Source organism: Thamnophis elegans, chromosome 15 (genome assembly GCF_009769535.1).
Source record: "Thamnophis elegans isolate rThaEle1 chromosome 15, rThaEle1.pri, whole genome shotgun sequence".
NCBI classification, from domain to species: Eukaryota; Metazoa; Chordata; class Lepidosauria; order Squamata; family Colubridae; genus Thamnophis; species Thamnophis elegans.
In genome coordinates, this window is record NC_045555.1 from 32,972,625 (window position 1) to 32,986,469 (window position 13,845).

General features: G+C 41.4%; 1 protein-coding gene across 4 annotated transcripts in view; it reads right to left on the reverse strand.

Annotated features, from left to right (window-relative positions):
* Nucleotides 1–13,792, reverse strand: part of PARG (poly(ADP-ribose) glycohydrolase) — a 71,670-nt gene extending 57,878 nt beyond the window's left edge. The window contains exons 1-8 of one of the 4 annotated variants that reach the window (XM_032231797.1): nucleotides 13,527–13,613; nucleotides 12,936–13,071; nucleotides 12,675–12,741; nucleotides 10,539–11,516; nucleotides 9,469–9,634; nucleotides 8,317–8,439; nucleotides 5,768–5,851; nucleotides 1,539–1,613 (exon numbers count right to left, since the gene is read on the reverse strand). In XM_032231797.1, coding sequence (XP_032087688.1) covers nucleotides 1,539–1,613; nucleotides 5,768–5,851; nucleotides 8,317–8,439; nucleotides 9,469–9,634; nucleotides 10,539–11,516; nucleotides 12,675–12,712 — 1,464 coding nt within the window. In that variant the 5' untranslated portion in view covers nucleotides 12,713–12,741; nucleotides 12,936–13,071; nucleotides 13,527–13,613. Of the gene's footprint in view, nucleotides 1–1,538; nucleotides 1,614–5,767; nucleotides 5,852–8,316; nucleotides 8,440–9,468; nucleotides 9,635–10,538; nucleotides 11,517–12,674; nucleotides 12,742–12,935; nucleotides 13,072–13,526 lie in introns of those variants that run through there. The other 3 variants (XM_032231796.1, XM_032231799.1, XM_032231798.1) reach the window with 3 other exon arrangements.
* Between the last annotated feature and the right edge of the window lie 53 nt (nucleotides 13,793–13,845).

The following is a 13,845-nucleotide window of genomic DNA, read 5'->3' on the forward strand; positions in this document are numbered from 1 at the left end:
TTTATAAAACCCTATTAAGATCATATCTGGAATACTGCAACCAATTTTGGTCATCATACTATAAAAAAAATATTGAGACTTTTTGAAAAATTCAGAGCAACTAAGATGATCAAAGGCCTGGAGACTAAAACTTATGAAGAACCGCTGCAGGATTTGGGTCTGGCTCGTCCAACCCCCTACTCAGACAGGAAACCCCATACCATTCCAGACAAATGGCTGTCCAATCTCTTCTCAAAAAGCCTCCAGGGATGGAGCAATCACAACTTCTGGAGGCAAGTCCTTCCACCGGTTCACTGTCCTCACTGTCTCCCTAGATCCAGGTGGATTGTCTCCTTGATTAGTGGCATGCCTTCACTGATCCCGTCAATTTCATTGCATCAAATCCCCAATCCTTTGATTCTTTTTTTTTAAAGCCAGGTGATAGAACACATCCACAGTTGGATGTTCTCCCTAAATATGCTGCTGGAATCAATTCTCTGCTGATGGTATTTGCATTCTGAGAATAACCTAAGCAATACCCTTTGCAGAAAAGCATCGGTGAGGCAATGCAGCCAAACTAGAGTACCGCATATGCTCTTCATCATCTTCTTATAGCTGCCTGTACTGTGTGAGGCTATGGCTGGTTCCTTCCTGAGGGGCCAAGCACTCCAGCCATAAATCCCGAGGGCTCTTGTCAATGACTGAGACAGAGCTGGGCTGCAGAGTCAAATGAAAGAGCGCCTGGGCTCCTTCTCACCTTCTTCCGTCTCTTATTTACGACTGGAATAATCAGGGTCAGGCTCTCTGCCTGTTCATCAGAAAGCACTAAGGGACAATGGCACTTAAGGATTAATTATTGCTATTCCCAGAGGGAGCATTTTAAAAAAAAGACCCGTTAATTGGAAAGAAAAAGAGGTCACAGGGGGTCCTCCATTTACACTCATTCGTTTAGTGACTCTTCTAAGTTACAACAGCACTGGGGGGGGAAAAGGGACATTGACTATTTTTCATACGACCATTACCGCATCCCCTGGTCACATGATCAAAATTCAGAATGGCTTGTACTTAATGACGGTCGCAAAGCCCCGGGGTCATGGGGTCCCCTTTTGCGACCTTTTGACAAGCAAAGTCAATGGGGAAGCTGGATTCACTTAACCCTTGTGTTACATGCTAAACAACTGCAGTGATTCACTTAACAACTGTGGAAAGAAAGGTCATAAAATGGGGAAAAACTCACTTAACAACTATCTTGCTTAACAACAGAAATGTTGGGCTCAATTGTAGCCGTAAGTCAAGGACTACCTATATGTTCACAGAGTACCTAAAATACACACTCACACAGAGATAAGATTTCTTCCGATTTTTCTTTGATCTCTATGAATTCCCCACTAGGCACGTTTAGTTAACTACAAGTATATATAAAATAGAATTAATGAAAACATAACCATTCAAATCACATTCAATGATAGGAAGCAGTATTTGTATTATTATTATTATTATTATTATTATTATTATTATTATTATTAGTTTTTTTTGCATGTTTCCATTTTTTTTATTACCTTATCGCAGAATTCAGTAAGGGCTGTGAAGTCCCATTTCTTGGCATAGGTGATATTATACCTGAGGATGCCTTCCTACAAGATAAAAATATAGCGAAGCATTGGCAATGGGAAAAAGGAGCTTTGAATCACTGCACGCTCTGCTGGCCAAGTGCTACTTAGCAGAAGATGTAATGGCACCACAGATGCCCGCAGAAAAAAATATGTATGTATATTCCAAAATAATGGATGAGAGTGAAAATCTCTCCCCGCTTCCATTCCTATCTTCAGGGCTCCCTGAACAAAATTGCCCCTTGTGATCCCCCTTTCAGCTAGTTTTCTTGCTTTGGGGTTTTAAGGACAGAAATAGGGATGGGAAACTTTAGCACCTCCCAGACCTTCCAATCTGCCTGAAAAAGTAGAAATTTAGAAATGTGTTTTTGGAATCTTGGGAAGCATGCAAATAAGAATAAAAATGCATTTATTCCAATTCCCACTTTTAAATCCCACCCAAAGTTAAAACACAAATTGAAAAAAAAATGAATCTCACTGAATTAGTCTTGGAGTACTGGGTGGTCACAACCTTTGATCTCTCTCTCTCTTTCTCTCCCTCCCTCCCCCCTCCTCCATCCATCCATCCATCCCCTGCCTTTACTATTTTTGCAAACAACTCAAGATAGGGAACATATCCAACAGACTTTCCTCCTCCAATTTTTTCCTGCAACCACCACCACCCTGTGAGGCAGGTTAAGCTGAGAGAAAGGGACTGGCCCAAAGTCACCCAGATGGCTTTCATAGGTAAGGCAGGACTTGAACTCAGCCTCTCTTGCTTTTTAGCTCAATGACTTAACTACTAGACCAAACTGGCAGTCCTATATACATGTTGAGATGTTGCAAAATTAAAAAATAATCAAGTTTCTGAGCAATCAGTTAGTATTGATTGGCTGTCTCTTAAATTATTGCCATTTTTTCCTCCACCTTTAAGGCTGATTGAATAAAGGAACTGAATGTGCATCGACTCTTGGATCAACTCACCCAATAACACCATTTTGGCTGCTCAGTTGTGCAATGACACCATTCTTAGGCTACCCAAGTCTGCCACAAATCTCTGGGCCATTTTTCATGTTAGGGAATCCAGCCACACTGCCAGATGTTCATCTCACTGTGAAGCGTGAGGTCATTCGCCTGAGCTCCTCCACTTTATCAATCACTCAAGTCAGCCATCCCCCCCCCCCCCGCCCCAGCTTAAACAGCAATTCTGTCATATTAAGGCCAGCCAGTTCTCTCAATGGATTAGGTGACAGCTTAGAAGAATAAGCACTGAGATGTGAGCATGGGTGATCAATTCCAGTTTTCAGATTCATTTTTATCACCCGCCTGCTCGGAATGCAAGCAGAGATGAAGCGGAGGGGTGGGCTTCATTACATTGGCCGCCACTGTGTGAGTGCAAAAGCCATAGCTACGAACAATGAAACCTTTGACCACAAGAAATCCAATCTATGTTTGAGCTAATGTGCAGAGTTACCTTGTGGTAGGGTAGGTGGTCAATAAAATTAATATTAATAATAACAACAATAAGAACAACACAACCTGGTCTCTAGTAAAGTGTCTTCTAGCTATCAGTCAAATCTGAGCCCATATGGGAGGAGACTGAGTTTTTTTGCATAGATTAAGTTGCCAAATTATTGTTACAACCAGGGCTGTGAAATTTGTTGAATTTCTGCTCCTTGAAGCCAAAAAGAAAACAATCTGATCCCTGAAAGGGGAAACTGAAATATTAACCCCCTCTCCAGCTTCCTAGGAACTTTTCAATCACAGAAGTCCAAAACTTAAGAGAGAGACAGAGAGATGCTAACTGCGCAGGTAAGCTGGACCTTAAACCAGTCTTAAGCCTGAAACTAGCATGTAGTCCAAATGAGCTCTTGAACTGGTGTAAACCTATTCACTTGGAATAATTCTAAATGGAGAATATCCTCTCCTGACTCAAAACAGATAGAAGGAGAGAGGGAGGGAGGGAAGGAAAACAGAACAAGAATTTGAGATGATCCAGAAGCAAATAATATCTGTAACTGGCATTGCAGTTAAATATAGTTAGGATCTATCAAGAAATTGTGATGAAATTATATGCATAAATACTGTACTATTTTAATTCCTTCAAGGGAAGAAATACTTAGACCAGAGCATAGTTCCGGTAAGTAACTACAGCCAGCAAATATTCTTAATGTGTAATGTCTGTCTCTCTTTCTTAACACTGACTTTTTAAAATTATGAAAAAAATCACTGGGTTCCGCAAAAAAAGTCAGTCTTTCAATAAGAAACTGTATTTTCTTATCCAAAATGATGAATTGTAACTATAACATCCCTATGATGAGCAAGAAGTCAACTGCCACATTTATAACTGATTATAGTTAAGATAAAGGTTACATTTACTTGTAAATTCCTGGAAATGCATAAAGCAGTTATTTCCTCAGCCAGCAAGCCAGTCAATAGTACAGCTTAAGTAAGGAATCAATGCTAAAATTCTGCCGCTTTCTAACTACCATGATTCCTTATTAAAAACCATTCCCAACCTAATTTCATAAATGTTTGCATTCTCATGGCAGAAGTCTCCGACATTTTGAAGAACAGGTTGTAAAACCAAATTGCAGTGTTCAGTGAGTCTCAGGCAGGGAGGACCATAAAGCAAATAGAGGCAGTCCTCATCTTAGGACAATTCCCTTGGTGATGTTTCAAAGTTACAACAGTTTATTTTGTCTTGATGGGTCTTATACTCCAGTGGTCTTATATTCCAAAAATACGGTAAGACTTAAATACAACTTTGTAGTGCTTTACCAGCACTCTTTAAGTGGTTTACAGAGTTAGCCTCTGGCCCCCAACAATCTGGGTCCTCATATTACCCACTTTGAAAGGATGGAAGTCTGAGTCAATCTTGAGCCTGGTGAGATTCAAACTGATGGCAGTGGGCAGAGTTTGCCTACACTAGATTTTAACTACTGGGAAGAGAGGGAGGAAGATAGCAATAGCATTTGGACTTATATACTGCTTCACAGGGCTTTACAGTCTTCTCTAAGCAGTTTAGAGTCAGCCTCTTACTCCCAACAATCAGGGTCCTCATTGTACCGACCCTGGAAAGGCTGGAAGGCTAGTCAACCTGAGGAGGACCAGTTGCTTTTGTGGTGTGGGGACAATAACTTGGTCCTTAAAACCAATAAGACCAAGGACCTTAACATTATAAGACCATAGTCTTATAGTGGAGTACAGAAGGAATAGATCAGACATCCAGCCCTTGCTTATCAATGGAGACCAAGTGGAGCAAGTGGCCAGTTTTAATTTTCTGGGTGTTATCCTAAAAGAGGACCTCACCTGGGGTGCTTATATTGCAGCACTGGTCAAAAGGACCCAGCAGAGATAATACTACCTGAGACTTCTCAGGAAAAAGAAGTAGTAGAGACTTCTTTTTCATTCTATGAAAAACTGCTGGTGACCTTCTACTGCTGCACCTGAGAGTATTTTAACTTACTGCACTTGTGTATGGTTTGCTAATTGCCCAGTGGCAGACAGGACAGCGCTCCAGAGGGTTAACGTCATTGCTCAGAGGATCATTGGTTGCCCTCTCCTCCCTTTGGAAGAGCTTTATTGGTCCTGCTGCCTTAAGAAAGTTCAAAACATTCTTAAAGATCCATCTCAACCTGGGCACTTTTTTTTAAACTATTACCATCTGAAGAATGGTACAGGATAATAAAAACAAGGACAAACAGGCTGAAAAACAGTTTCTATCGCAGGGCAATAGCCATGTTGAATTCTATGGTATAGTGCAATATTAATGCAATATCAGGTTTTCAATTTCAATTATATAGCATGTGAAGGATGTGTGCTTGTGTTTTTATTTTTATAGTTATAATTTACACTGAAGATGGCATTTAATTTCATTGTATGATGAGTAAAGTAAAGTAAACCTTGAGCTTGGTGAGAGAACTCCTGGCAGTGAGAAGTGAGTCAGATTGCAGTACTGCCTTATAACTGCTGAGCCACCGCAGGATTGCTAGTTCCCAACAACAAATGGAGGAAGCAAATTCGCCGCAAGACTGATTCCCTTAACTGCAGTGATTCTCTTAAGGCCCATGCCAAATAAAATAACCACCACACCCAACCCTATAAAACCAACCGCCAATTCAGTGGCCTAGCAATGAAAACTTTGGTGATTAGGTGAGGATTGGCTGATTACAGTCTGTATCTGAAAAGTCTTTTACCTTCAAATCTCGTGAACATGTGAATTTCTTGAGGAGCGAAATCTGTATTAATTCCCATCGGCTCCCAGCAGTCCTCTCGCCATTCTTGATAAAGAACAAATATTTGTATATCATATTAAAACCATTCAATGTCTTAAGGTTTGCTCTCCTATTAGAACAAAGAAAACTGTGTGTATAATGTATAAAACATTAACTAAATTTACAACTGTGTTGCTGTTCGGGAAGGAAATATTAAGCATTTACTTAAAATTTAAGAATATTGTACATAGTAATCAATTCCTCCCCCCTCCCCCCCCCCCGGTTTGCAGTAGTAATATAATTTAGTGTCACATTTTCTACTAGAAATTTGATTTTATGGCCACCCACACAGGCTAAAAAAGGGTTTATAGGACACCGATTTCCTTGATATTCTTCACAGCCTTACAATGAAACCCTTAAAACCCTTACAATTATGAATGCATACTCCCTCCTGCAAAATCCAATACCAACTTCATCCCAATGAACCATAAACCAGTTTTCAGATCAACCCTCACAAGAGAACATAAGGTGAGCAAGTCATGCAAACATGCAAGAGATACAATATGGGAAAAATATTTTAAGTCACGTGGCCCTCAATTCATTGGAAAGAAATGGAAAAAAAAATCCTTTAAATAAGAAAGCTTTTTTTTTTTTGCTCATCAGTCCAAATGAGCTGAGAGTGGGCAGAACCCAGGAACCAAGGCCATGAGCCCAGAAGACGATCCCTGAGGCAAACAGGTTCTCAAATCACTTTTTGGCTTAAGTCTCTGGACTCTAAAACACAGGCAGAACACAGGCAGTCCTTGGCTTACAAAAGTTCATTTAGTGACTGTTCAAAGTGACAACAGCACTGAAAAAGTGACTTGTGACCGCTTTTCATGCTTATAAATCAGCATCCCCAAAGTCACATGATCAGAATTCAGAGGCTTGGCAACTGACTTGTATTTATGACGGTCATGGTGACCCGTCCCCCCCCCCGGGGGTGGTGGTGGTGGTCACGTGATCCCCTTTTTTAATCTTCTGACAAAGTCAGTAGGGAATCCAGATTCATTTAACAATCATGGTACTAACTTAATAACTGCAATGATTCATTTAACAACTCTGGCAAGAAAAAGTCATGAACTGATAAAGGATAAAGAGGAATCGGAGTACTTCAAGACATGGGGAAGATTTTATGATTGGCTAGAGAAAGGAAACTAGAAAAGAAAGTAGGGAGAAGATATAGAACCCAGACGATGCACTGTTAAATGGAAAAGGGGGGAAGAAGGGGAAAACAGAAAAGAAAATATTAAATATATAAGTATATATTCAAGAGCGAGATTTAAAGGGGGATGGAAACATAACTAGGGTAGACTAGCGAAGGTAAGGGAATAAGAAATGATACTAAATTATATTTGGGTTGACGGAAATACCATTCCAAGGAAACATAAACTGAGTTTTGAAATATACACACACAATAATAGAAAAAGAAAGGGAGAGAGGAGGAATGAAAGGAAAACGGGGGAAAGAAGAAAGAGATAAGGAGAGGAGGATGGAAGGGAGAGGAAGAGAAGGAGAGGGGGGAGGCAGGGGAAGAGGAAGATTAGGAGAAAGGTAAGGGAATAAGGAAGGAGAGGAGGAAGGAAGAAAGGAGAGAAGGGGGAAAAGAAAGGGAAAACAAGGTGTTACAAAAGGAGGAAGGGATGGTAAATAAAGGAATCCAAACTGTACATTATAACTGATTAAATGAAACAATAAATGTATAAGAATGATAAATGTAAAGAATAACAATTATATGAATGTATACTTAAAATGGCAAGAGAATAAAAAAAAAAATTCTTTGGAAAAAAGTAAGTCATAAACTAGTGCAAAATTCACTTAACAAATGTCTTGCTTAGCAACAGAAATTTTGGGCTCAACCGTGGCCATAGGTTGGGGACTATCTCTAAACGTAACCAGCAAAAAGTGGTGCTAACTGTTCAGACTTATCTAAGCCCATCGGTAACTTGGCAAACGCTTTTCAAGAATTGCACAGTTCAACCTTGTTTGGGACTCAACGTGCACAATTAGAACTTGTTGTCGTCAGCTGCCCTGTGACTCACTATGTGGAAGATCCCTATGTGGAAAATCCGTTTGGTCCTCATCATTGTTGGTACTCATCGCACCTCCTGGAACCAGTTAATGCTCAGTACCGAGGTACCCCAGTAAAATTGGGACCACTTACCCAATAAAATGATCATTTTCTAATACTGAAATTTACTTGTGAATATAGAACAAGCTGGAACCACAGGTTCGTACATCATGAAAGTATTTGTTTATGGAAATGTAATTGTCATTGTTACAAAAGTTTTACTAATTATAAACAGCAAAACAGCTGCCATGGATATTAGATTTATACAATATATTGATGATTACAGACAATGCATCCTGCACATCAGAAACAATTGGTCAACAAATGTGATCCTCCAGTAAGACCAAGATTATAAAAGGCCCTTAGAGGGCAGCTAAGAGACACAGAGGATCCTGTTGCTTAAGCAGTAACGTTGCCTCACCTCATCCTCTATAGGATACAAATTCTGTTCTGAGCAAGGCATTTTCACGTGTTTATTGTCCCACAAATCCTTATAATGTGTTGGGAAAGGTTTAGGTACTTCTCCTTCCTTCAGAAGATCTACCTGAAAGAGAGAAGACAGGATGAAAAACAGAAGCAAATCACCTTTAAGCTGAAGTTCCATATCTGCAACACTTCAAGGTTTTTGCAACCACCAAATCATGTGCCACAGTTGTTTCTCAGCCTTAGCAACTTTTAAGGTGTGGGGACTTCAACTCTGAAAATTCTTCTACTCATTGAAGCCCAAACATTTTAGAAATGTTTAAGGTTGGGAAACATTGATATACGGAGGCCTTTTCTGACATGTTCCAAAAAAATCTTATTTTTGTACAAATTTGGGTATTTAGCTGTGAACTGTGTTACTTGGTGTTTTAGGTGCCATTCGCACTTTCAGAGACTTTAAGCCTGAATATATTTACACATATTTAAATATATTTTATACATATTTACAGAGAATATCTGTAACTATATCTAATTATTTACTTTACTTCATACAATGCAACCTATGCTCGTTTTACATCAAATAGATATTACTTGATTTTCTCTTTCTCAATAAATTTGTAGCAAGTTGCTGTAATAAAATACAGAAAAATAACACATCATATTGGCTTAGATATATTCAGAATTGACTAGCAATTTATGTATGGGCACAACACTTCATCTCAAAAAATCTGCTTGTACAACTGATACAAGATTTCCTTCCTTTCTTCTCCACCTGGAGTCCCATTTGAGCAGACAAATGGGAACAAATGTCTATGGAGCTTCTCAGTCATCCAGGGCATGGTTGCCCCAAAGGTGTTTTTTTCAAGAGACAACTGGACTTTCTAGTTTTTCATTGAAGATGTTTTGCTTCTCACTTCCTTACTTTTGTTTTAACACAGCACTAAACCAAACCTGTTAATACCTACGCTTGTATGAGTGAATGATATCACTGACTTCCAATTTTCACTCTTTCTGAGACCCAGAGTTTGGGAGTATCAGAATGTAGCACTGTAAGTACTTCCTCAACCTACAAAATGTCAAGATGTAATGGGAGAGAGTGGGTCCAGGGCCACTCTGGAGGAAAGATTTGCAAGTAAAGGAAATGTCATACTCTAATTGTAACCGTATGATTGGCAGATGGTCTCAAATGAGGAAGATGAAGCCCACAGACTGGCATTCTTCGCATCTCTTCAATTGGGGTCCCAAACCACTTTTTGTTAGTTGGGAGTGAAGGAGGGGTATATCTACAATGCTTCCTTCCTGGGCGGTGTTCACTCCTGTCATTGAAAGATTAAAACGTTCATTGAAGAAAGAAAAACAATTAGCAAGAAACAGGACCGTAATAAAAACTAAAACTAACAAGGATGAAATACAGGAAATCTGTTATTTACAACAATTTGTAGTGACTGGTTGAATTTGCTACAGCACTGAAAAAAATGGCTTATGACCGTTTTTTTGCACTTATTACCAATGCAGCATCCCCATGGCCACGTGATCAAAATTCAGACGCTTGGCAACTGTCTCGTATTTATAACTATTGCTGCGTCCCCAAGGTCATGTGATCCACTTTTGCAACCTTCTGACAAGCAAAGTCAATGGGGGAGCCAGATTCCCTTAACAACCGTGTTACTAAGTTAACAACTACAGTGGTTTTCACCTAACAACTATAGCAAGAAAGGTCTTAAAACGGGGCAAAATTCACAACAGCTATCTTGCTTAGGAACAGCAATTTTGGGCTCCATTGTGGTTGTATGTTGAAACCAGCTGTATTTAGTACTGTCCATTAACATGTCAAACTAACTAGCCAAATTACTCAATAGCAAAACAGCAGCAATTTCAGTATTAGTGAATCTGATCCTTAAAAGCAATCAAATTCAGAAAACTACAAATGATTTTTCCTTTATTATCACTATATTAGGGGCCCACTTTCAAATTGCAATTTCTGATATTATTTTGTGAGAATAGTGGATCAGTTGTGTTTTATTCCAAATTTGTACTGACAAAATAGAATAATGGAACAAAGAAAAGCCTTTTAAAAACTCAAGAGAGTTTTGCACCATCCCTAAAACCTCTTCTCCTGTCCTATGCCATCCGGTGATTTTGTCACATTGTAATGGAAAACATCTGTTTTCCATTTTCCTCTGTCCTCTGACTGGGGGTGGGTGGAGAGAGAAGCAATACCTTTTCTCATCCCCTCTATGGACCCGTGGGAAATGGGAGGTAATTTTAGAGTCCTTCCTTCCCCCGTGCTTGGCACTTCGGCCCTCCGATGCCAGGTGAGGCGAGGGTCCCAATACTTCCGAATGCCTTTCAGTATCTTTCCAGGGATTGTCCACTACTTCGGTGTTGGGGCTAAATCGGGCCCCTTCACTTTTCAGTGGTGCAAACTGTTGCTTTCTGGAATCCAGGTCAGTCTCTGCCCTCCGGAACTGGGGGGCGTTGCCTGGTCCTTCCGACACATCGAGATCTCCGTGGTCCTCGAGAAGGGGGCTGATTTCCTCATCCATCTCCGACCCCTGCCAACTATTTTTGGAGTTATCCACATCCATTGGCGATTCGGGCTCACTCTCCTTCTCAAAAGAGGGCGACTCCCCTAAGTGCCCCTGATCTCTGTCCCGAAAGCCATAAAGATCGGATGAAATTGCCAGACAGCCTCCGTCGGAAAGTGGGCTCTCCGGGATCAAGTCTGCCTCGTCTGGCTCAGCTTTAACACCTACTGGATCCTCAGAGCTAAAAATTTTCAACAGCTGTGGATTCTGCGGAGTTGCTTCTTTTGCAGCCCAGTCTTTGGAAGCCTGTTTTAGATTTGGAATCTTTGTGGGGCTGCTTATCGAAAGCTTCCTGGCGGGACAGTTTTCCTGGATTTCAGGAATGGCTTGATAAGCCTGAGTGCCAGTTTTGTATACCTGGTGAACATTTATGTTTTCCAAGGACTCGCTTGCCTGTCTTTGTTTCAGAGCCTCGGCTTCAGATAGATTATCCCTACAGGTGCCCTCAGCTGGAGGAAAAAAACACTGCTTGGTGCTCATTTCTGTGGATAAATCTGAGCAGCCCTGCTGGAAGAAGCCTTCGACTTTTTTGGCATCATGGTCGAAAATGCGATCTTTTTTAACAAAGGCCGTTTGGGACTCTGCTTCCATGTTGCTTCTTTTGCTTTGTCTGAAAAAAAAAACAAGGTGTTATACAAAAAAACGGAAACACAATTCTATGCCACTGGCCAGGCTGCTAGCAATTGGTATCCCAATATCTGGAGGGCACCCAGTTGCTTATCTCCGAAGTAAAATATTAAAAAGCTTTTAGAAAGCTTGATTTGAGCATTGCTTTCCTTCTAATTTTTCTAGATTAGTTTCTATCCTAATTCCACCATGAGGTCAAAGGACTGTGTACTTCTAAAGTATTTCTATAATTTGCTATAGTACAGGAAGCCCTTGACTTACAACGATTTGTCTACTGACGATTCAAAGTTGTACTGAAAAAAGTGACTTATGATCGTTTGTCACCCTTATGACCATTGCAGCATCCCCATGGTTACCTGATTAAAATTCAAGTATTTGGGAAATTGCCATGTATTTATGATGGTTGCAGCATCTCCCAGGGCCACTTGATCATGTTTTGTGACTTTCAGATTAGCGAAATCATTGGGAAAGCCAGATTCACTTAACAACTGTGTTACACACTTAAATGCATGATTCACTTAACCAATGTGGCAATAAAGGTCATAAAATGGGGCAAAAGTCACTTAGCTTTCTTGGTTGGCAGATAAAATTTGGGGCTCAATTGTGGTTGCAAGTTGAGGAATTACCCATATTGCTTTTTTTTTAAAAAAAAATTGAGCATAGCAAAGGACAGGATTCTTTTCTGACTTTTTTAAAAAATATGGTTATTGACAGCTTCTAAAAGCTGAAAAGCTCCACAACACACAACACAAATAACATGCAACAGGTATAGTGTTTTCCCATAAAAATGCCCAAAATACTGCAATGAGTAAGTTGTAATTAAAAAATGACAAGGATAAACTAAGCAATCAAACCGAGCCAAGTGTGATTAAACACCCTTCCTTTACAAAACGCTCCAAATGAGAAGCAGGCCCTCTGTGTCTGATATCAGCTTTGTGACACATATCACCGCTTACACCGTTTCTTCTTTTTGTTGGCATCTTTGTTAATAAAAGTACACTTCACTAAAAGTCATCTCATAACAGCAAAAGCTAACATTTTGGAGGACTATTAGCATTCTGGTGGAAGAATCTGGCAGTAGCCGTTCCTATAGGAGGCTGCAGCAGAAATAAAGTTAGTTAGAATCTTGTTTTTGTTTTACCTTTCAGATTCTACCGTTCTGGGTCCTTTGTTCTCCATCCAGGAGGTAATCCTCTTTTGTTTGTAAACTGGAAGGAAATATACAGTAGTTTTACTGGAAGTGGGAAGGTTGGACCAAACATACCAATCTTAAAACAGACCTCTATAAATTAATACATTTACACTAGTATTTAATTGGCAGGGAGGCTAAGTCATCAGTTTGAGACAATACACCAAAGTATTCAGCATCCCTTGCGTATCCAAATATGCAAGTGTCGTTTACCAAAGTGTCACTCTTTCGATCCAGCTACAGGTAGGCCTCAACTTGCAGCCTTTCTTGCCACTTGTTGTTAAGTGAATCTGTCTGCCACGTTGGCTTTGCTGGCCAGGTCACATGAACCCAGGGCTCTGCAACCCTCCTAAATAGGAACAAGTTGCAGTGTGTTTGAATTTTGATCATGTGACCCTCCGAGGATGCTACAGCCGTCCCAGGTATTAAAAAACAATCATGTCACTTCCTCCCCCCCCCCAAGAATTCTTGTGACTTCTAAAGGCCACTCAAGAAACAGTGGAAAGTCGAGGACCACCTGCAGCTGACTGCAGCCTCTCTTTAATAAGGGGGGGGGTTCCACCTACTAGGTTTAATAGCTCGAAAGCATCTTTAGTGGGGGGAGGGGGGCATCCCGCGTTGAGCAGGGCCTGAAGTCACAGGCTGAACACAAGGCGGCTTCCGATGGGGGGGACCGCCCCCAATTTAAAAGGGGGGGAGGCAGACGGCGAAGGAACACCGGTGGTCAGGAGAGGGATCTCCTGGTGGCCTCCCATCCCTCCCCGTCTCAATCAACCGGGGGGGAGGGGAAATAGGGAAGCTCACCTTTGTTCCCCACGGTGGCTGAGGGGTCGCCGGGTCCGGGCCCTTCCTCCCGGCGGCGGGGAGGCGGCAGGGGCTGCGAGACCACCGCCTGAGAGGAAGGGAAGAAGCCGGAACTCAGGCGAGCCCTTTTCCCGGGGGGTTCACACTCGGGCCCCGCGCTCATGCTGGGGGGGGGTGACCCAGGTCACCCCCGGGGGACGGAGGACAACGGACGCGTCCTCACTCTTCCTCCTTTCCCCGCCGAGCCGGAAAGCGAGTGTCGCAAAGAGAGCGGGGGGGGGGGGTGAGACGCGGACGGCGGCGCGAGGTGATGACGTTA